Consider the following 25,463-nt stretch of genomic DNA (forward strand, 5'->3'; position numbering starts at 1 on the left):
GTGGTGCAGTTTCATTATTGTTCTCATTTAGAATTCCTTTGAGGAGGTTTAGCTATGTGTGCCTGTAAGGTTTACCATCACAGATGCAGTGCAAAATACCATGAAATTCTTAACCACTGTGTTATTCCCAATCTTCAAGCTAGAGGCCACTTAGACAGTGACTTTAATGTAGGATTGAGCACCATCACCTGTGTGGACACAGATGCTTTGTGACATGTTTCCAGAAGATTGCTTAATTTTCTGTCCTACAGCCCTACTTATTTTGCACAATTTTGAAATAATGTGCCCTTATAATATAAGTAAGTAAATAATAATAAATAAATCTTGTTATATTCATCAGAATTAAAATAACACACTGTACGTTCACTCAGGATAAAAAAAAATGCTTACAAATTGACCACAAAATAAAAAAATCCACAATGCCCAGTTCTGTGAAGTTATGTTTTCATTCCAAAGTGATTTTTTTTTATATAATAAAACAGTGAAAAATATTTTTGATATGGCTTCTAAATGACCATCAAGTGCTAGTGCAAGTAATGCTACTAAGAAAGCAAGAAAAGTTAAATTTTGACATGAAAATTGAAGTTGTGAAAAGATATGAAGCTAGTTGGAGCACTGCCATGATTATGCATGTTCTTACCCTTAGTGAAAACATGTGTCATACAATTTGCAGTAATGCAAAAAAACTAAGTGCAAATGTGAAAGCTGGAACCTCCCTTTCAGCCCAGAAAAGTTTGTATACCCACTCTAATATAAGGGACAAGATAGAATGGATGTTAGCAACATGGCTGGAAAACCAATGTAATAGGAAGAATCCATTTAGACAAGTCCATCATCTGTGCTTAAGCTTGCAGCCCACATGAACATCTGAAGTAGGTGAAGTTAAAGATTTTCATGCTACTGTTGGATAGCTGCACAATTTTAAAAACCAATTTCTCTTTAAAAATGTCAAAACCAGTGTTGAGGCTATATCTGCTGACAAAGACACAGCAAGTTTTTCCTCCAAGCTGCCGAAGATGTTGAAATCAGTGGTTACCCAGCAAAATAGGTTTTCAAAATTGATGGAACTGGGCTTAATTGGGGGGAAAATGCCTGATTGTACCTGTATTTCTGCAGAAGAGAGAAGTGCACTTGACTTTAAAGCTGCTAAAGACTGCTTTGTCCTCCACCTAGGAGGCAACACTAAAGTTGACTGCAAATTGAAGCCACTGTTAATTTACCATCATGAAAATCCAAGGACATTGAAGGGAGGGGGTGTGTAAGATTGTTTTTGCCTGCCCAATAGTATGGTAAAGGAAAAGATGGTCGGATGATAAGCATGACATTATAACAATATTTCGAGAAGGGCATTCTATTCAAAATTCTAGACTTGAGACAATGCCACTGTCAATCCTTTATCTTATTTATGTTAATTATAAAAAAATTTATTAATTTTAATTTGCCTGCATGAAATAAGCCAAAAAAGTTGTTACATTGGTGACTATTTATGCATTCTCCTGAATTTTAATATATTTCCCTGGGATAATGGGTCTTAATTTGCATAAATCTTTGTTTATGTGCACATTCCAGGAACACAGCCCATGCATAAATCACAACCACCCTGTACTTGGCCATCTTACTAATCCAATTTCGATCCATATGAAGTTTTTTTTTATTTTTTTAGAGTTATTTGAAGGACAAAATGTACCATGATATGCATGCCTTGCTATGCTATATTGTGCAATCATTCTAAAGGAAATATTATGAATAACAGTTAAGGTGATTCTGTAAGTCCCATTTATTGTTAATATTAGCACTATTTGCAATCTGAATAAATCTGTTGCACGGCCATTCACTTCTACACAATGTACAGCATCCCCCATAGCACGTTATGAAACTTATTTCCATCATTGTTTTCCACATTATCTGACTACTGGTCAAGCCTTCAAAACAGTACAGTTTAATTATAACCACCTTTCTTTGAAAGATGAGATATTCTTCTCACTTATACATAATATTAGCATTAGTTTAAGCATGTGATGCAAGAAAGCAAACTTATACAGCATCAGCAAAAAAAAAAAAAAAAAAACCTTCCCATTTCACCCATCCGGTCACTCCAAATGTTTGTCTAGTTCAGCCTTAAATGTTTGTGTAGTTCAGCCTTAAATTAAATTTGTCTAGTTCAGCCTTAAATAAACTATCAACTTCCACAACAGATGGAAGTCTGTTACGGCAATCAACAACCTGCTGGCTAAAGGCAAACTTACGCATATCTATGCCCACTCAGGTTCTTAATCTGAGCAAGTGGAAGTATCCCGTCAGCATTGAGCCAGCTCAAACCATTCAAGGCCTTATACATCACAATCAGATCACCATGCAGATGCCTAGTCTCCAGATGCTGCAACTTGCAGAACTTAAGCCTTTCTTCGTAAGCGCACCCTTTTTGTTCCTCTCACCAATCTTGTTGCTCTTTTCTGTACTCATTCTAACAACTGTACATCCTTCCTAAAATTAAGCCTCCAGACCTGTATGCAGTACTCAAGGTGTGGCCTGACCATTGCTTTATACAAAGGGATAATCACCCTTTGTATAAGGGTGATTTTCCCTTACACAAGCAAAATTTTTATATATCATTGACGGCGCCTCCATAGCCAGGTGGGAAGGAGCAGCAGTGCGTAGCACACGCTTCTTGATTATATCAGGGTTCGAGCCCGTCACCACCAAATATGGAGGATGCGGAAAAGTCAGAAAATGACCACCACCTATCCCTGAGCAATATGGCTTTAGTTGCTAATGCTCCTAAAAACCAAATAACAAACATATCATTGACAAAAGTCCATGACCTGCTCTGGCAGCCCATCTGCACTGCTCAGAGAACTTCATATCTGACTACACAATTACCCCCAAATCTTTTTCATTCTCCACCTCCTTGAGTGTAATACCACACAGTTGGTACATTTCTCTTGGGTTACTGCTACCCATATGCAGTACTTTGCATTTGTCAATGTTAAACTTCAGCTGCCACTTCTCAGCCCATCTGCTTAACTTTTCTAGATCCTGTTGCAGTAGCATACTGTCTTTACTGTCATTAACAACCCTGCCAACTTTTGTATCATCTGGAAACTTGGACATTAAGCCTGATATATCTTCATCAATATCATTGATAAATACACAAAACAACAATGGGCCCAGCACTGAACCCTGAGGAATTTCACTAATAACATTAGTCCACATAGAACAATGTCCATTTATTACCACTCACTGCCGTCTCCCACTCAACCATCCCTTTATCCATTGCAGCAACTTGCCCTTAATGCCATACTGCTCCAATTTGTATAGCAGTTTTCCGTGTGCAACAGTATCAAAAGCTTTCCTGAAATCCAAGTATATGATATCAAAATTATTTTTTGCATCCAGTTCCTTTCTGATCACATTGTAGTATCCAATCAAATAGGTCAGACAAGACTTCCCCTTAACAAACCCATGCTGTTTCTGATTCTTAATCACACATAGCATGGGTTTGTTAAGGGGAAGTTACTGCAGTCTTGTCTAGGTGATCCTGTATCACCTCTTTAACTAGTGACTCCATTATTTTCCCCAGAATGCTAATTAGGTAAGAAGTGTAGATGCAACTATAGAGATGAGTCCTATGCAGAATATTCAATAATATTGTGGATAGAATGTATACTACAAACTCTGTGTAAAGGTTTTTATATCAGTGTTAAACACTTTCCACATTGGAAAACAGCTTTAAATACTGTCAGAAATCACCACACACTTAAAGTGCATCCAGAGATGTCAATTCCTGAAAGCTGATAATATAAGAAGAGTTCTGTGGAACAACAAATATGTATCACTTTCTTCCACTCTGTTGTAGGATTTGTTCTGGAAAATGCATATTGGTTAATTTCAATACAGCTGGATCATTGCTTCAGTCACGTGGTTGCATTGTTGGAGTTACAGTGTGCTTTTGTTTCTGTTGATTTTATTTTGCTTAGAACTGTTAGTTATTGTGACACTTTTTCCTGGAATAATGGGTTATTGATGGAGACAAATATTGTCACATTCAACAGTATGAACATCTGTTCTTATTATGATGCTTGTACAAGTTTTGCTTAGCAGGGCATCCTTTCTGCTTAATAATGACATAAGGTAGATGTTGTGAAACCATTGTAGGGGCTAATTTGAAGATGACAGTATTAATTCCTGACTTAGTCCATGTTTGACCATCTGTGGTATATTATGCTGTATCCAGTGAGATTTGTGTCAGATGTTAAGCTTTCGTGGACCTTGCATGAAGAATTACAGAGCATTTCTGAAGCTACATCTAAGAAATCTGTGATGGCTTGCACTTAGAAGTATAATTATCAGTAAGGAAGAGATTAACTTGCTTTATAGTTTTTGGTTATAATAAACATGTCTTTCATTATGCCATGGCATCTGAATAAATTTTATAGAGTAGAGTATATTATAACTATAATAGAAGTACAGTAAGCGCTTATTTCTTTTAAATCATGCTTATTAAATGCAATCATGATATGATTTCTTGTATTATATTTGATAATCATGTTAAGTCTGCATTTTAATAAAAGAAAAGTGTGTAATAAAAACTCTTTGTTCCTTGTGCTATTTTATGTACTTTAGGAAATAGTGTGCAAAACCAAAAAGTACGAAATGCCATTAATACTGAAAACCAAGGAATTCTAATAAAACAAGTATCATCTGATGGTAAGAATATATCATAAGCAATTCACTTATTTTTTTTTCTTTTTCTTTTCTTTTTTTACCTCTCTTTATTTACAATTTTATCTGTCGAATTACCAAAAAACACTTATATCAAAAATAAATAAAAAGAAAAGTAAATATAAAATTATTAACTTTCATTTTCAACAGATTATTATAATGCAACATCATTATACCTAACATACAGTATAAACAGAATACCACAATAGAAGTTAATAAAATTTTAGAGTTATTGCCAATGATCATTCTTGGAATGATATCAGACCTAAAACTTGCATAAAAATTAGAAATAGCATGTATAATTGCTGTCTACATAACCTTTTTGACCAGTGTTATTTTAGGTCTTCAGGCAATTGCTCCTCAATTTTTCATGTTTTTCATAATACAGGTGACCCCCACTTAACGCTGATAATTCGTTCCGGAAAAACAGAGCACTAAGTGAATCCGCGCTAAGCGAGCGCCGCCTTACTATAAGGTAACATATGCATTTGTAAGTTGCGGTCGGTGCCATAGGATATTTCCTAATCAGTAATAAACGGTAGTGAAAAGATGCACAAATGTCGGTCAAAATATTTAATATTCAAATATTTATACATTTAAAATATTCTGCATTACATACGTATATAATTATGTGGTAACTACTTATGTATCAAAATTAAACTTAAAATTCCAATTAAAATCATGAATTTAATTGAACTAAATCGATTTAATTTAAATGATGAATTTAATCACAAAATGTGATTAAATTCATCATTTTGGGTTGGCCCTCTTCGAAATAAACTAAAAGGGGTATTAATTTTAAATCCCCCGCAGCGTTACCACCCAACAATAAAGTCACCCGATCCTGTGCCGCTTTGAAACCTGGCATGTTTTTTTTCTTCTTTCAATATAAAACTTCTTTTAGACATTCGTTTCCACAAAAGTGCTGCTTCATCTATGTTATAAACTTGTTGAGAAGTATAACTCACAATACCTCTCTTCAATAATTTTAACAAGTTCTTTTTTGAAAGTTGTGGTTCCTTGATCTGCACTTGCGGCTTCTCCCCAGATTTTAAATCTATTCAACCAGCCCTTACCAGTTCCACATTTTTTTTTTTTTTTTTTTTTTTTAAGGTGAGTTTTCTTCAGATCATCATATTGGCTAATCTCTCTCTCTCTCTTTTTTTTTTTTGTAATATTTAACTTAACTGAATTCTGCATTGGATATTATCTTCAATAAAATTAGTTAACGTTTTTCCATTTCAATCCTAATAGTCGGCCTAGCACTAGTTGCTTGCAATGGAACAGCTATCTTTCCCGCTGCTAAAATTAATTCTTTATTTTTTTATAATTGTTCTTACAGTTAAACTCGCAAGTCCTAAATTATGGCACACATCCGCTTGTTGTTGACCGGAATCGATTCGCTTCAAAACGTCTAATTTAATTTTCAAATTCAATCTTTTTCTTACATTTATAGTCTTCGTACTGCGCTCAGACGTTGTTGCTTTTTCATTCTTATCGGCCATTATTAACTCTTCGAAAATGTAACTGCGTTGGTTGCATTAATTATGATACAATGTTCAAGTAAACTGTCCGTTACGCACGATGTCTAATACTGTACTGAGTGATGACTAGACTTCGGATAAATGCATATAACGCAAATATTACAAGCAATATACTCGATCATTTTTTAAAATGTTGATCTCGGAACTACAAACAACTCACCGTACTGCAATTAAATTAGCGTGCGAGAAATTTAACTCAGCATGGGAAAATTTCTCAAGTCGGCGTGGGAAACGTTTTAATGCTGTTTTGCTGTTCATTTTCAAGTTATCCACTCCATCAAATGAAACGGTTTCTTTAAATATGCAAAAATGCAATCTGTAAAAGAGTGTTATAGTGATCTGTGACAGCGTTATAGTCAAATACGGGTTATAATATAAGAACAGCGTTATACCGAATCAGCGTAAAGCGAACCGCGTTATAGCGAGGGCCTGCTGTATATATGGAAGGGTTTTAATTTCATCTCAGTTGCACCACAAAGCACAGTTACTTTCTTTTTTTTTTTTTTTTTTTTTTCCTTTTTACAGTATTCTTTAAAAAAGAAAACAGGAATATCTATGATTCCCAAATACATGCATTTGCCTGACAGCAGTGTTTTTCTGATTTTCATATAATTGCTTGGTTTAGTGTTATACTTTCTTTTTTTTTGAGCTGGAAAGTGATTTTTTGTATAGATATCTCTGTGTATGTGGCCATTAAAAGAAAGTTATGTAATTGAACATGGCGGGGAGGGGTTGGAGAAATGTCTTAATGGACATTTCTCCAACCCAATCATCCCATGTGGTTGCATTCAGAGAAAAAATGCTTGGTTGTGATGTGATGGGGCAAGGGCCTGTTGAGTAGAGAGAATCCTGAAACTGTGTTCCATAATCAGCTAGTAAGTATTTCTTGAACAGCTGAAAGCAGGGGGGGGGGGTGAAACCTCAGTTTAAATGTTGTCTTAATGGACATTTCTCCAACCCAACCGTCCCATGTGGTTGCATTCAGAGAAAAAATGCTTGGTTGTGATGTGATGGTGCAAGGGCCTGTTGAGTAGAGAGAATCCTGAAACTGTTTTCCATAATCAGCTAGTAAGTATTTCTTGAACAGCTGAAACAGCATGCAGTAACTAACACAAGATTATTCTGGTCTTCACAGAGCACTTTGCTCAGGAACCTGGCTGGAACTCTTCAGTTGGAAACTGAAAACTGCTTGTCTTAATGGACATTTCTCTAACCCAACCATCCCATGTGGTTGCATTCAGAGAAAAAATGCTTGGTTGTGATGTGATGGGGTAAAACCTCAGTTTAAATGTTGTCTTAATGGACATTTCTCCAACCCAACCATCCCATGTGGTTGCATTAAGAGAAAAAATGCTTGGTTGTGATGTGATGGGGCAAGGGCCTGTTGAGTAGAGAGAATCCTGAAACTGTTTTCCATAATCAGCTAGTAAGTATTTCTTGAACAGCTGAAACAGCATGCAGTAACTAACACAAAATTACTCTGGTCTTCACAGAGCACTTTGCTCAGGAACCTGGCTGGAACTCTTCAGTTGGAAACTGAAAACTGCTTGTCTTAATGGACATTTCTCCAACCCAACCATCCCATGTGGTTGCATTCAGAGAAAAAATGCTTGGTTGTGATGTGATGGGGCAAGGGCCTGTTGAGTAGAGAGAATCCTGAAACTGTTTTCCCTAATCAGCTAGTAAGTATTTCTTGAACAGCTGAAACAGCATGCAGTAACTAACACAAGATTACTCTGGTCTTCACAGAGCACTTTGCTCAGGAACCTGTCTGGAACTCTTCAGTTGGAAACTGAAAATTGCTTGTCTTAATGAACATTTCTCCAACCCAACCCATGTGGTTGCATTCAGAGAAATCCATCCCATGTGGTTGCATTCAGAGAAAAAATGCTTGGTTGTGATGTGATGGGGCAAGGGCCTATTGAGTAGAGAGAATCCTGAAACTGTTTTCCATAATCAGCTAGTAAGTAGTTGGAGAAATGTCTTAATGGACATTTCTCCAACCCAGTCATCCCATGTGGTTGCATTCAGAGAAAAATGCTTGGTTGTGATGTGATGGGGCAAGGGCCTGTTGAGTAGAGAGAATCCTGAAACTGTTTTCCCTAATCAGCTAGTAAGTATTTCTTGAACAGCTGAAAGCAGGGGGGGGGGTAAAATCTCAGTGTAAATGTTGTCTTAATGGACATTTCTCCAACCCAACCATCCCATGTGGTTGCATTCAGAGAAAAAAATGCTTGGTTGTGATGTGATGGGGCAAGGGCCTGTTGAGTAGAGAGAATCCTGAAACTGTTTTCCCTAATCAGCTAGTAAGTATTTCTTGAACAGCTGAAAGCAGGGGGGTGGTAAAACCTCAGTTTAAATGTTGTCTTAATGGACATTTCTCCAACCCAACCGTCCCATGTGGTTGCATTCAGAGAAAAAATGCTTGGTTGTGATGTGATGGGGCAAGGGCCTGTTGAGCTGAGAGAATCCTGAAACTGTTTTCCATAATCAGCTAGTAAGTATTTCTTGAACAGCTGAAACAGCATGCAGTAACTAACACAAGATTACTCTGGTCTTCACAGAGCACTTTGCTCAGGAACCTGGCTGGAACTCTTCAGTTGGAAACTGAAAACTGCTTTGTGGGGAAGTGGGGTTATGCCTAAAGTCCAAATACAGATTTAATTTGTGAAGGTACTACTGAAGTATCTGTTATCTGCCATGATGACATTAATGTAAGAGAGTCTTTATTAGACTCACTAATAAGTCTGTTGCCTACAATTATCAATTATCACAAGAAGTGATTCCTCCTTGTGGCTGTTACAGTGGTTACAATCATTGTTCTTCTTCACCATGTGGAAAAGGCCTAGGTTCATTTCTTTTATTTATTAAATTTTTTATCTCATGCGCAGGAAAAATTACAGAAAAAGAGAGGAGATGGGATTAACCTCTCAAGCATCATTGCCAGAATCGACGTCTTCAGCTGATAAGTACAACACTGTGGAGGTTGAGGGCCGTGGAGATTTAGAAAGGGTCGGCCACTCAATGTTACAAAAGAACATAATGAATGACTGGATGGTGGCTTTTTTCATTTCATCGTAGATTTCTTTGTAGCCAGCAAGCATATCATTCATCTCTCTGTTAACTTTTAAGAATTGTTCGCTGTCGGGATCCATCTTCTCAAACCTCACCATTGCTGATGCAATTTCACGAAATGCCATTGCCATCTCTCTGTTAATGAAGCGTCTCGGTTCATCTTGAGCTTCTTCTGCATTTTCTTCTTTCACTATTGCTGCATGCAAGTCAATAAGTTCTTCATTAGATAATTCCTTCTCCTCTTCCTCTATTAACTCCTTCGCATCTTTGGCATCAACCTCCAACTGAAGTAGCTCTGCAACCTTTACAATCTTATCTATAACCTCTTCATATGATTCGTCTTTTTCAAATCCTTCGAACCATTTTACATGCTGTGGGCATATTTTCTTCCATATGCCATTTAAACAACTTTTAGGAATTTCCATCCAGGTCTTATTAATGTTTAAGACGGCGTGGTATATATTGTAAGATTTCCAAAAGTCTCTTTTAACGTAAAATTTTTCTCACCATCTACAGCAGACAATGCCTGAGCAAATGTTGTGCGTAAATAGTATGCTTTTAAATTCGAAATAACACCCTGATCCATAGGTTGGATGAGTGAAGTCGTGTTTGGTGGTAGAAATATTACTCTCACGTTCGAATTGAAATCATCTAGATGCGTAGGATGTCCAGGAGCATTATCTAATAGAAGCAAAATCTTGAAAGGAACTTCATTGTCTTTACAATATTTTTCAACCTCTGGAATGAAGCAGCATTTAAACCAATCCTCAAAAAGAGATATTGTTATCCATGCTCTCTGGTTCAATCAGAAATGCACGGGTAGGGTGGCTTTATTGATGCCCTTAAATGCACGAGGATTTCCAGAATGGTAAACAATCGGTGGTTTTAATCTGTAATCTCCCACTGCATTAGTCCCAAACAAGAGCATTGCCCTATTTTTTTTGAAGACTTGAAACCTGCATAGTCTTTTTCCTCTTTGGCAATGTATGTGCAGTCCAGCATTTTCTTCCAATACATAGCAGTCTCGTCAACATTAAAAATTTGCTGCGTTAAATAGCCGCCTTCATCAATAATTTTCTCCAACACATCACAAAATTTCTCTGCAACTGCAGAATCGGCACTGGTGACTTTACCATTGTGGAAACCAGCATGATCCTTGAACCTATTAAACCACCCGTTGCTTGCCACAAACTTGGCTTCAGGTTTGACGTACTTATCCTTAATATCATCATAAATATAAATACTTCTTGCTTTTGCTTGAATGACTATTAGACTCAGGGACACTCACTTCTGAATCTGATTTTCCCTCCATATTATTAATAGCTTTTCCATCTCTGATATAGCACCTGAACACTGTTTTGTGATCACTGTTGATCTTAAATGCCTTGATCCTTTTACATGTTCTTTTATACATGCACTGTCCTTTAAAATAGTATTCACTGTTGAACAAAAATTGTCATCTTTGCACAGGAATTAGGTCTTGTTGAAGCAACAAGACCTAATTCCTGTGCAAAGATGACAATTTTTGTCCTGCTTCATACTTCTTAATCATTTTCATCTTCATTTCTAAATCAATTTTGTTTCGTTTTCTAGCACAGCCACCACTTGCACTTTCCCTTCGTCATTGTAATACGTAAATAGGAATGAAGAGAAGATTCTGAAAATTTGTTTTTTATATGATTGAAGATTTCAGTGAAGGGGAAACACATTTCACCATAATAACGTAAAAACCCACAAAATTGCAGTTATTGGTATTATCACAAATGCAATAAGATCGAGTTTGCTACCCGTTTATGATAGATTTCACTAACAGTAAAGCCCAATAAACTGGAAATTGCAAATTGTTTTTATTGTTTTGTGGTTGTGACTGCCAGAAATATGCTTCAAAACAATGTGTTATTGGGCTCACATTACGATATTTTCACAATACCTCCATTTATCCCTACAGATTCAAAATAAGTTCCATATTTTTTTCCCGTTTGCACTGGCTGGCAAAAACTTACGTACAGTCGAATTTGCATAAGTTGAATGTTAGGTAAGTCGGGGAGTGCCTGTACTTCCTATTGCCTGAAGTGCTTAATACATGCAAATTATCCTGGCAGATGATGGCATTTTTTCATTCTCTTTACGCATTATTTAAATTTTGTTTAATGGGAACAGTTTGTGAATCTAACAAATACAAATGCTAAATATGAAATGTTTAAAGTAGTAGTAGTAATAGTGGCATGCAATGCAAGAAAGCAAGCGTATGAGCTTATGCAAAAAAAATTTACACAACAATTCCTTCTAAATGTTTGTCCAGTTCTTCCTTAAATTTATTTAACCTGTCAACTTCGACAACGACAGATGGAAGTTTGTTCCAGCAATTAACCACCTGCTAGCTAAAGACAAATTTCCGCACATATACTCTACATCTATCTTTCCTCTATTTGAATTTATGTCCCCTTAGGTTTGTAATCTGAACAAGTGGAAGAATCCCATCAGAATTCAGCGTTCTCAACCCATTCAAGGCCTTATACACCTCCATCAGATCACCTCACAGGTGCCTAGTCTGCAGTCGCTGCAATTTGCAGAACTTAGGCCTCTCTTGGTAAGAGGATCCCTTCATTCCTCTCACCAATCTTGTTGCCCTTCTCTGTACATGCTCAAGCAAATCTACATCCTTCCTAAAATGAGGCCTCCGGACCTGTACGCAGTACTCAAGGATGGCCTGACCATGTGATGACTCTACATTATCAAGGGATACTATAAATTAATCTGTGATAAAGTTACTTTGGGAGTAAGACATCCTTAGACTTTGACAAGGATACCCAAGAGTGATAGTAATTTCTTTGCATGTGTGAATACTGGAAGAAAGGAACCAAAACATATTAACTCACTACTACAGGATAGTTCCGGTAACATCACTTATGATCCTAGCCAGATTACCGATGGGATAAATAATTTTTTGTATTGGTACAAATTGTAGACATTCTTTTAGACTCAACTGTATTGTTGGCCCAGGTGTTGGGTATTAGGAACTAAACAGTTGTGCACAACTGAAAATGGATTGGAAGACAAATTATCACACTTGAACATAAAAAGGTGAGCCCCTGGCTTTCTGCTGTGCGTTCAGACATATGAGTAATCTATCTTTTTATTTGTCACACTTAGGCTATGGTACATTCAAAAGGGGATGAGGAGCTGTTTGAATTTTTCCAGTGATATTAAAGGAAGCATTATAACAGACTACAAACCCCTGTTTGTTATGATGGATATATCCCTGAACTTGATGAAGTCCTGATAGATTGGAGATGTGCAAATGTGTCTGCATTTTACAAAGGTGGTTCCAAGGGTGAAATGGGTAATTAAAAACCTTTAAGTTTAACTTCCGAAGTGAAAATTATGTTATCCATGAATAAATGTATAGTTCAGTATAATTGGATAATAATAATGAAATTATGAGGAGGATAATGAAATTATGAGAAATACGGTATGAGTTCTTTAAAGGGAAATCATGTTTAACTTATCTATTAAGCAGTTATGAGGAATTATTCTTTGCAACTCATGGAAGAATGAGTTGCAAAGAATAATTTTGTCACAGTCTATTTAGTTTTGGTAAGGCTTTTGATACTGCCCCACAATGAATGCCTGTTGTATTAATTAAAGCAATATGACATTAGTGGAAAGGTAGCCGAGTGGTCAGGAGTGGGAGTGCAGTAGCACACGCTCTTTGAGTAGACCGGGGTTCAAGCCCCTGACTGCTGAATATGGTCGATCTGCCAACCCGCATTGGACCAGTGTGGCAGATTATGGTCCATTTCGCTCAGCATGAATTGTTGAGGAGGCTTCCATCCTGCAGTGGGTTGATAATGGCTGCACTTTACCTTTTTTTTTTTATGGTGAATTAAAGGTAGAAGATAAGCGCTATTACTTCGAATGGACTGAAGTCATAAATGGGGTCCCACCAGATTTAATACAGTAGAATTTCAGAGTGCTTGATCCCCCCCCAATACATGCCTGACCCCATAATTTATACTTGACGAAGTCCTGATAGATTGGAGACTCATGGTTATGAATTGTCCATTTTATGATGCCAATCAGTGACATAAGAGGGTGGGAATAGAAAGAGGAAGGTTGACGTCATAGCATATGTGTAGTATTGGTACTGGTTGATACCTTATGGATTAATAAGAACAATAAAATGTCATCCTGAAATCTAAACATAGTCTGTGTTACAGGTGTTCCATTTATGAGGATGAACTCTCCCTTGTATTTTATTTAAGATTTGTTTATATTCAATTTACACAGAGTTTATATATGCATACATTTCTGCTACTGATGGATATACTTCCAGCAGACTGCATTTGTAGAACATATGATGATGCACTCTTATGAAGCACTACATTGTCCTCCACTTTATCAGTAAAATACTTACCATGCAAAAAGAACTTCAGTGATGAATAGAAAAAGAAATGGAGTGAGATCACGAGAATATTTAGTATTAGTATTAGTAATTTTTTTTTTTTTTATGTGAACCCCAAACACGAGAGGTATTAGAACCTATAGTACTTAGTACCGTGCTTGGGTTTGAGGTTAAGAAGACGAAAGAAGATATTTGTTGACATTGGACTTGAACTTCTGTAGATTGTAATTTTCAGGAAATACGTATGAAGGAAGGTTGTTCCAGAAAACGGCAGTTGAATGAATAAATGAGGAAGATGAAAAGTTGGTTCTGTGGGTTTGAAGTTGGACAGTAAATGGATGTTGGCTGGTGGCGGCACGTGTTCGGACTGTTTTGAAAGAGAGAGCAGGAATTATAGAAGCCAATTCAGAAGAACAGTGCCCATGGAAGTATCTGTAGAAGAGGCATGCAGCAGAAACAGTGCGTCTATGAGAAAGCGAGTGGAGAGACTCTGTTAGAGATGAATCATTAATTAACCTAACTGCCCTCTTCTGAATGGAATCAAGAAGCCGGAGAGAGGTTTTGGGGGCACCACCCCAGATATGGGAACAATATTCCATGGCAGGGCGAATTTGCGATTTATACAGAGTGAGCATTGTTTGGAAGAAAAGTAACGCCGAGAGCGAAAGAGAAAACCAAGTTTTTTAGATGCAGAGGAAGCAATATTTGTAATGTGCTTGTGCCAGGAGAGATTAGAAGTCAGGGTAATCCCCAAAAGAGATATATCATTTTGCCTAGAAATCGGAGTGTCACTAAAGATAAGCATAGGAGTAGAAGAATCCTTTTTACAAGATATAAGAGAAGACTGAGTTTTAGAAGGGTTGAAATCAACTAAGTTGTCTTTGCCCCACTGGAGAATTACCTGAAGATCGGCATTTAAGGAATTGGTAGCAGATTTTCGAGAAGTTGAAGCTGATTGAGCAGGACAAGGTTTCTCAAAATGGAAAGTTGAATGCAATGTGCTATCATCGGCAAAACTATGGATAGGATTTCCAGTCAATGGAAGAAGGTCATTGATATACAAGAGGAAAAGAGTGGGGGAAAGAACTGAACCTTGGGGGACACTGGCATTAGTGGAGAAGTTAGAAGACAGAGAGCCATCTACCATCACCCTCAGTGAGCGATCAGAGAGAAAACTGGATAACCAATTACTAAAAACAGTTGGCAAACCATAAGATGGAAGCTTGTTTAGAAGACCTTTATGCCAAACACGATCAAAAGCCTTTGAGATGTCAAGAGCAACTACTTGTGTTTCACCGAACCTTTCCATTGAATTAGTCCATAAATGGGTAACATAAGCCAGAATATCTCCAGTGGATCGACACTGACGGAATACATACTGGTGATCGTTGATCAGACGGAAGGTTTCTAGGTAGTTTAAGAGTTGGCGGTTAATTGATTTCTCCATTACTTTAGAAAGAGTAGAAGTAATTGCAATGGGACGATAATTGGATGGGGGGGATTTGTCACCCTTTTTAGGAACTGGCTGGATATGAGCAAATTTCCAAGCAGAAGGAAAAACGCCTTTGGAATAAGAAAGTGAAAAAAGGTGGCAAAGAATAGGAGTAAGTTCAGGAGCACAGGTTTTGAGAACAAGTGGAGAAATACCATCAGGACCTGGAGCTTTCTTAGCATCAAGATTCATCAAAATCCTTCTGATATCCTTTTGACGGAAGACCACAGGAGGCATTGAATGGAGCGTGTTGGGAATGGTGGGAGGTGTTTTACCAAGATCATTAATACATGAGCTGGAAGAAAAATGGGATGCTAGCAGGTCAGCTTTATCCTTGGCTGAAGTGGCAACAGAACCATCTGGTTTGGACAGAGGTGGGAGCAAAGATGGGCAAAAGTTGCGGCCAATAGCTTTGGCAAGAGACCAGAATGCTCAGCTACCATTAGGGCAAGAAGCAAGTTTTCTACTGTTAGCCTGTTCAAACTCTAGTTTGGACTGGTTAATAACTGCTTTACAACTGTTGCGAGCTTTGGTGTAAGCAGAAAATGAAACTGAAGAATTAGAAACAAGCCAATTACGATATGCAACATTCTTCTCTTGGACAGCCTTAGCACATTTATTGGAAAATTATTGGAAAATTGGAAATGGCCACTTGCTGCAAGGATGCCTATGGCTTATGCTGCACAAGCCAAAAAATAAAAATAATAAAAATAAATAATAATAATAAAATAAAATAACAAGATATACATAAAATAATAAGAATAAAAACCAATTAATAATAATAAGCAGAAATTTTTAAAAAAATAATAATAAAAATTAATAAGAGAAAAGGAAATGGACAACCTATGCATTTCCCTCCTCCCTTAGGTGGCCTTTGAATTTCCCCAGACTGTCAGCCTCTACCATGCATATAGGTAACTTATTTCAGTAATTTATAACTCGCTGGCTAAAACAAAACTTCCTTCAATCCAGTCTAAACAACTCACCCCATAACTTGAAATTATAGTCTCTAGTTCTAGAATCATTTATAACCATGAAAATTTCATCCTTATTCATTTTGCTTTTGCCTCTCAGAGACTTAAACACCTCAATCAAGTCTCCTCTAAGGTGCCTAGTTTCCAAGCTCTACAACCCACATATTCAAAGTATTTTCTCATATGGACGCCCTTTTGCCGATCTCACCAGGAGAGTTACTCTTTTGACCCTTTCAAGAAGAACAATGTCTTTCTTTAGGTACAGTCTCCATACTCGAACACTGTATTCCAAGTGTGCTCTAACAATAGCCTTATATAATGGGATTATGGTGTCCTTATCTCTACTAGCGATTGTTCTATAAATCGTCGATAGGACACCATGGGCCCTCCTTGCAACCAGTCTACAATGCTCAGAGAACTTCATATCTGACCATATTGTAATACCCAAGTCCCTTTCCTCCACTACCAGCTTTAGTTCAACTCCGCCAGTTGTATAAGTTATTTTGGGGGGATTACTGTTCTCCAGGTGCAGTACCTAACACTTTGCTGGATTAAAGCATAGCTGCCATTTTTCTGACCATCTCTGAAGTCTATCTAGGTCATTCTGAAGAAGCTCTGCTTAGAGGCAATCATTAACTACTCTACCAATCTTTACATCATCTGCAAATTTAGACATCATGCCCTCTATCAAATATAGCAGATGCAGCATAATTTCAATTTCACATTGGCTTGCCATTGATGGAATGTAAATTGTGTGCCAGAGAATTGTTAAGGAACAGCAGCACATCTTTGGTCAACATTTGAGGGCTGGTGACCCTCTGTGTGAGTCCTGTGGCACAATTTTATCAATTAGGCACATTTTAGTTGACTGTCCAGATTTTAGCAATATCCGTTTTACCGCTTTTAACCATCTGACTGAGCCGTAAACACTAAGTCAGGTTTTATCCGACAATGACCATGTGTCTGCTATTTTTAACTTTTTGAAATCAGTAAACCATTTTACTTATATTTAAAAAAATCTACTTTGTTAATGTTACTTGTTTACTGATATTTGTCTTTTACCGTTTATACTTATTTTTATACTTTGACTTGGTGACCTAATTCGTTAGGTCACTGAAAATTTTACTTTTTATGACCAGGTTTTGGCGCATTATTGCCTTAGTCGCTAATGCGCCAATAAAACCCAAGCAACAACAACAACTTGGTCAACATTTCTTGCCATTTTTATGTGGCAGTCGCACACAAATGGAACAGAAGGTTGTAGTAATGTGTCCCAGTAATGTGGTGTCCTTTTGAAAATAATTGGTGAGGATTATACCATGCTAGTTCTATCAAACCAATAGCATTCCACTTTCCAACAGATGCCTGTGCCCTTTATTTTGTCAACTGAGAATGTTTTTCTCGAGCAGAATTTTTGTTTTCGGGGTCAGAATTAATCTAGATCAGATCAGTAGTCACTAGTAGGGGAAAAAGTGATTCTGATTATTGTTGCAAATAATCAAAAGTTTCTCTGCACAATTCTGACCTATCAGGCAGAAACCATCTGCATATGCAGGTGGTTTTATGTGAAGTCTTTTACACAGGCAATTTAAAGGCACAATATACTGACACTTTGTAGGCTTAGATTCTTTGTTGTAAAAGTAAAATGACATCAGGAATCCTGATGTCATTTTATGCAAAGCCAATTTATGCAAAGTTTTATGCAAAGCCAATGCCCAGCAGGCTCTTATGAGCCAGTTTGCAAATTGTTACACAGTAGTTGTCCATGACCTCCACTTTCTTCGTATTCTCATCTGTAACTGCAGTTGGACTCTGTAATTTCTGTACCATGAACAAATAACACATTCCCACTTGAACTGCTAGCACCACCACTATCATCCTATAGTGTAACAACACTATAGAATGAACAGTCTTCCTCATATGCTGTTTGTTGTGATTTATTATTATTAGCCATATGGTGCAAGGAAGCCTGAGGCTTATACTGCACCAGCCAAAAAAAATTCCCGAGTTACCCTGAGAGAGAGAGAGAGAGAGAGAGAGAGAGAGAGAGAGAGAGAGAAAGAAAGAAAATCAGAAGTAGAACGGAATCACCAAGAAAGAAAAGGATAATGATATCCAGCTCAGGATCCTGGGTGTGCCAAGCCCATACTCACTAGATGTGAGCCCCATGGTTACATTCCCCTATTCTGTAGGCTCTGTAGCAAAAAAAAAAAGAAACAAATTTAGAATTACCAAAATTTGCACAACTATTTTATAGACCAGTGGCTCTTAACCTTTGTTTCCTCTGTGATACCTGCAACTTATTATTATTATTATTTATTATTTATTTGTTTATTTATTTATTTATTTTTGCTTCACACTATATACTACAATCTGCTGAACTTAAAAAAAGCTAGTACAGGATATTTAAAATGTTACCAATAAACTTATTAGAAATTTTCAGAAACACACCTTTCAGCTCTTTACTGCACGCTGGTTGAAAACTGGTAATACAGATTATGAGCTATCTGGGGGGGGAAAAGCAAAACATGTTTCTATAGTTATTCTTTCTAAGCAAATATAGATCTTTACTAAACAACAACCCTCATATGATATGAATTATAACTGTTCCAAAAACAAGAGCGGTGTGTTCTTAATAAATCAAAAAACCAATCTAGGAGATCTGACTCATAAACATTTGGCATCTGTATTGTCTAAAATACATTGTGATCATATGTAATTAAGTACATCTGCAAAGATGGCCTGTCTTTGCTTAGTCTCTTTTGAATGCCTTGAATAAGCTGTTCATTACATCAGAAATTCTCTGTGCAATATTAAAATTTTAAGTCTTATTTATTTGTACTGATAGTTAATAATTAGTGAATGAAATATCTCTTGTTTGATTTATTTATTATTATATACATTCATATCAAATTTTATTTATTATTATATACATTCATATCAAATTTTATTTATTATTATATACAAAGTTTATTTATTATTATATACATTCATATCAAAAGTAATAATGATGTCTTAATATGGAATAGGCCTTAATCATGCTGTTACAAGTCCAGTTCGGGCAAATCACTTAGAAGATTCTGGTGCATCTGCTAATTCCAGTCCTCCTGATAGTCCATACAGTTCAAGTATATCTTTAAATTCTATTAAAGGTATATATATATGCTAATTATTTAACTTTACCTATTACTTTGCCAATTAAATATTCTTTTAGCCACATGGTGTGCAAGTATATCGAGAAATGGAAACTGGTGAAATAATGAACACTTCAACCTGTATGAAGTGTAATCTGCCTTTAATTTCTTAAAGAAATTAAGATTATTCTCAAATGTTTCCTGATACCTCTTGTACCACTTCTTCAGTGAAATCCTGTACATAAATTCACACCTATGTTAGGCTGATGGTGTAATAAGGAAAGCATTACAGGAATTCACCGAAGTGGTACAGGAAGTACCACAAAACATCTGAGAATAATCTTAATTTCTTTTAAGAGATTAAAAGCAGATTACACTCCACACAGGTTGAAGTGCTCGTTATTTCACCAATTTCTATTACTTTACACTGAGGCTTCCATCCTGCAGTGGGTTGATAATGGCTGCACTTTACTACCTTTTTTTTATATATACTGATTTCCACACTTCTGCAAGTATTTCTGATAGGATTCTTTTGGAATTGTTAATGGTTCCTGTGTAGCATTCTAAATAATATAGTAATATTATTTGCCATATAGCGCAATGAAGCCACAGGTTTTGCTGCGCTGGCAAAAAAAAAAAAAAAAAAATCCTAATCAAGTATACACCTTCTATTGTTATGACCATTATGATTCTGAGATCAAGCAGTCACATACAGGAATTGTAGGCCCCGCTTTATGATTCTCCTTATGCTGTTTTACGTGCCCTTTTAAAATAATAATAAAAAAATTTTTTTTTAATATAAAAAAAAATTTGAAAATGCGAGCATAAACACAGCACAGGAAGTGGGCAAAAAATTATGCAACCATGTCTTCTAAGCATAGTGATGAATCTGTGCCTGCACATATTTAAAAAAAGCCACAAATCTCTAACAATCGAAGTGAAAATGGACATTATTTATCGTATGGAATCTGGCAAGCAGTGTTTGGAGGGTTTTTCCAAGCTAGTTTTTCCTTAAACTAGCTTGGCAGTCAATGTGTTAATTAAAGGTAGGATGAGGTGGTTAGCTGTTGGGTAAACTGTATGTGCTAATATAACCACTGGTGATCCGGCAAACTCACTAATCTGGCACCCCGCAGGTCCCAACGCTGCCGGAATGGTGATGGTCGACCTGTAATTCTTCCTCGATTTACACCTCTTCAGCTAACAACCCTGAGGAGGAGCATAACCCCGGCGTAAATTGGGACCTACTTGTATAAGAAATCACAAATTATATGTTTCCCTCCTCACACAGATAAGTATCCAGTAGACCTTTGACTTTATTCAAACTGACAGCCTCAATTACCTGCAAGGGCAACTTGTTCCAACTATCAATGACTCGCTAGCTAAAAGAAAACTTCCTACAATCTAATCTAAATATCAAACCCTCTCATTTGAATTTATGACCCCTAGTTCTGGAATTGTTTAGAACATTGAGAATTCCACCTTCATTCATTTTACTAAGCTCTGTAGCCCACATAATTGGAGGTCTTTCCTCTTATGGTCGTCCTTCTGCCAATTTCACCATTTGAGTTGCATGTCTTTGGACTCTTTCAAGAAGCTCTGTCTTTTATCAGATGAGGTCTCCATACTTTTGAACACAATATTCCAAATGTGGTCTTACAGTTGCCTTATACAATGGATTATGACTACCTTATCTCTACAGGATAGCATTCAAAAAATCATTGATAGGATACCATGGGCTTTCCTGGCTGCTTGTTTGTACTGTTCAGAAAACTTCATATCTGCCCGTATTGTAAATCCCAGATTCCTTTCCTTCTCCACTGTTTTTAATTCAACCGCACCAAATGTATAATTTATTTGTGGGTTGTTATTCCCCAAGTGTAAGACCTTGCATTAAAACTTGTCACTTTTCTGACCACCTTTGAAGTCTGTTCAAGTCATCCTGAAACAGCACTTGACACTGATCATTAACGACTCTGCCAATTTTTATGTCATCTGTAAAATTTGACATCACGCCTTCTATCCCTTTGTTGATATCATTTATGAAAATGGGAAACAACGGTGGTCCAAGAAACGATCCTTGAAATACCCCACTTCTGAAGTTACACCAATCTGAAGAATATCCGTTAATCACAACCCTCTGCCTTCTGCCCTGCAGCCACCCAACAATCCATCTTAAAGTCTTACCAGTAATCCCAACCTGTTCAAGCTTATACAGTAACCTCTCATAGTGGACTGAGTCAAATGCTTTGCCAAAATCCAATAAATTATTTTTAAATTGTTTCCTAAATCTAGCTCATGAGTAACTGTGTCAAAATAGCCTACTAATTTAAGCATGATTTACCCTTAACAAAGCCATGTTGTGTGTCCTTCAGAATGCCATATCCATCTAAATGTCCCTGGATTACACTCTTAATCACTGCCTCTAAGATTTTTCCTACCACTGAAGTCAGACTAACCAGACTATAGTTACCAGCTTCACTCTTAGAACTCCCATTTGTTACATTTTTCGTTGCATTCATTGTTAATTTCCCTATTTGTTGCAAATCTGACCTTTCAAAGGGTCAGATTTGCAATTAATCAATTTGCAACGGTCAAGTTTAAACTTGGAAACAAAAATAAAATCAAAAGAATCTAAATCTGGTGAGTAGAGCAGATTGGGATCACGGTGATGGAGTGCTTCACAAGAAATTGTTGAATGGAAAGCAATGAGTGTGTAGGGGCATTATCATAATACAAATAGCAATTCCCCAAAATCTACTTTTCCAGTTGTTTTCTCTAAACAGAATTGTGTAATCACAGTAGAACTGTTTTGTAGTAGTCCTCATTCACTGTTTGACTATGCAGACAAATTCATAGTGAACAGTTCCCTGTGAGTTTAAAAATACAATAAGCATGACCTTCACGTTTGATCAAGATGTCTTGCTCTTTTAGGTTTTGGAAAAGATGGAATCTTCCATTTAGTGAATTGTACTTTGTTTCTGAGCTATAGCCGTATGCACACAATACATCACAGTAATTATGGAGGAAAAAAAGTGTGGGTACTTAAATATTGATTATTCCTGGTCAGATCACGAATACAAGTGATTGAATTATTTTTTAAGTTGAAAGGCAGACGGAACAAGGATCATCTTTGACAGCTAAGTAGCCCCATAGCATCTTCTTTGAAAGCTGTTTAACATTTTGTGGGTTTCTGTTACCCTTTTTCCTAATTTCAAATAAAATTTTATGCAGATTTGCTGCACAGTAAAATTATTGATTTTAAAATGGAATGAAACACATAAAGCTCCTTCTGTTCAATATGTGCTTAAGACTGACTGTGATTCATGCATTACTATATCTAGATGAGTGCTGAATATATTGCAACAATTCAACTTACTATGATGCTGCAATTTCAAGATACAAAGGCATTCGACAAACTTTGTGATTACACTGTGTGTATTTATATATACCAGGTGGTTATAAAATAATTTTCCCTATTCGGGAGACCCTAGTGTCAAAACGGTTAGAGTTGGCGCTGTGAAAATCGTTACACGTGTCATTTAGGATATGGGGAAGCAATTTGTAGAAGAAAAAAAAATTAGTTCAAATTTCCACCACCAGAGAAAAAAGGCACTGCACATATTTAAAAGTTGTTATTTGCTTCAAGGCATGCTGCTTACGCAAATGACATCCTTTTAGATAAAAGCAGAAAGGCCAACACCACTGTTAATAACCATTATGGTTATGGCTCTTACAAAAAAGGAACATGCTCTTTTAGTAAAACTGTTATACCAAAATAATAGTATCACTAATGCAGCATTACGTGAATATCAGAAACTTAAATGTTTGCATAAAGGACCTTTGATGTCAGTGTGACTTCAAAAACTAATAAAGAAATTTGAAGCGACCGGGGAGTTAGGTGTAATTCCAGGCAGGGGACAACCATGTATGATATCAGAATGGAGGTAGTGGAGGCAGTTTCAGAATGCGAAACACTACCAGTCAGTAGTGCCGGAGGTGTGTCATGAGACTTGAACTTTCCTTGATCTACTGTACATAAAGTGCTTCAAATAATTTTATGCCGGTTCCTGTACATGATTCACGTAGTGCAAGAACTAAAGTCTTGTGATCAGCAATAACAAATAGACTTTGCTCTACGTTTTGACTTGTATGGAACTTGACGATATATGGACACTGCAGAGTTTATAATCGGACCATTTTTCTTTGAAGAGCCTACACCTCATGGTCCCGTAAGGTATACAGTAACTAGTGCATGGTACTGCACTCTTCTAAGAGATCACATTATTCCCACTCTGCAAGAAAGGCAATGCTTGGAGATCATAGTGTTCGTTAAAGATGGTGCCCCTCCCCACATTGGTCGACAAGTGAAGGAACTGCTCCGTTCAACATTTGGAAATGATTGCATTATTTCTAGAGACTTTCCACAGTTCTGGCCAGCCCTATCAGCAGATCTCAATCCCTGTGATTTCTGGCTATGGGGGTGCCTGAAAGACAGAGTTTACCATGGCGGCATACAGACGCTTGTCAATTTGAAAACAAGCATTAAACAGCATGTAGCCAACATTCCCAATGAGATGCTACGTGAAACTGTCGCATGCAGTCCTCCATTTTCAGAATGTCATCTCAAGTGAAGGAAAGCACACAGAACAATATCTGTAAATTTCTAAGTTAAGTATTCCATCTCATGTTTACAGCGCCAATTTATCCCCTTGGTGGCGGAAATTTGAATTTTTATTCTTTTTTTTTTTTTTTCTATAATTTGCTTCCCCATACCCTCAATGACATACCCACCAATTTTCACAGCACTATCTCTAGCCGTTTTGACACTAGGGTTTCCTGAATAGGGAAACTTATTTTATAACCACCCGGTATATAAATTCATTTCTATTCCAGAGAAGTTTAGAAAATTACAATTCTTTGTCAACCCCTCTTTATAAACTCTTTTCGTCAATGGTACTGCACTGCACTGTACTGTACTGCACAAAGTTATAAAGAAATTATATAAATGACCTGCTTAAAAAACTTCATTTTTATATAATTCATTAAAAGCTAATCTGCTTCCATATTACAGCAGTCCAGATGATTGCTAATGTAATGTTGCTTCCATATTACAGCAGTCCAGATGATTGCTAATGTAATGTTGCTTCCATAATAGTTTTAATAATTAGAGTAATTTGCACTTTAACCATTATACTGATCAGGTGAGAAGCTGATCAGTATAATTACTAGTAAGGAAGTGGGTAGGGGACTGATAAAGTCTCTAAGCAACTTCCCTGCAAAAAAAGAATTACTAATTTGGCACAGATCTACAGTATGTTTTATTTGAAATTTTGAAGTCTCGTATGCTCAGAGTCAGAATAATTATTCTGCCCTAAAAAAGCAAGATGTAATCAAAACATCTGAATTAAAAGATCTTTATTTAACTGGGCGAAAATCAAAATATATTAGTGCAAAGTTCATCCCCTCTTTCCCTCCAACACTGATGCAAGCCATTATGCTTCTTGCCGCTTTGAGCCAGAAGGGTGCCTGGCATCCTCTTCAGGAATATCCCTCCACTCTTGGGTCAACTGTTCCCTTAAAACTTCTATGGTTTGCGATGATTGAAGCATAGTTGCAATTATATCTCAGGCATGCTCAGTAGGAGAAAAATCAAAGGAACTAGCAAACCAGAGAAGCATGTCTTAATTGCAGAAAACTGGAATTTTTATCATCATATTCATTTTAAGCTTACTGGCAAAATTTCCAGTTGTCATATTTTGATATTTTTTTGAGTGATCCAGAACCTGGACAGTAGCTATGGGTATGCTTTATTATCCATTGGTGCCAAAAACAGCTAACTGTTCTAAGATTGTCTAACATGAATAGCAATTGCTAAGTGGACCATTTAGACTCACAGAGCCCAACTACACAATCCCATTCATAGTCATTTAGTGAGTTATCAAACTGACTCACTAAATTTCAGTTATATTTTACAACTAATAATAGCATGTTACACTTGATTATTCCATTTGCCCTGAATCCTGTTAATTTTTGCATTCACTCTGTAGCCTGTTTGGTCTTTTGCATTTAATCTGTACTGTTTGATCTTTTGTATACAAGTTGTGTCATCAATAT

The 25,463-nt window shown here is 36.7% G+C and overlaps 1 protein-coding gene across 4 annotated transcripts in view; it reads left to right on the forward strand.

Moving 5' to 3' along the window:
- Nucleotides 1-25,463, forward strand: part of LOC150090793 (SLAIN motif-containing protein 2-like) — a 176,633-nt gene that overhangs the window by 93,146 nt on the left and 58,024 nt on the right. For all 4 annotated transcript variants that reach the window (XM_090372767.1, XM_090372776.1, XM_090372785.1 and 1 more), the window contains 2 exons: nt 4,624-4,707; nt 19,242-19,364. In XM_090372767.1, coding sequence (XP_090228893.1) covers nt 4,624-4,707; nt 19,242-19,364 — 207 coding nt within the window. The remainder of the gene's footprint in view (nt 1-4,623; nt 4,708-19,241; nt 19,365-25,463) is intronic.

This window comes from Mastigoproctus giganteus, chromosome 1 (assembly GCF_048544385.1).
Source record: "Mastigoproctus giganteus isolate SK-2022 chromosome 1, ASM4854438v1, whole genome shotgun sequence".
Classification (NCBI taxonomy): Eukaryota; Metazoa; Arthropoda; class Arachnida; order Uropygi; family Thelyphonidae; genus Mastigoproctus; species Mastigoproctus giganteus.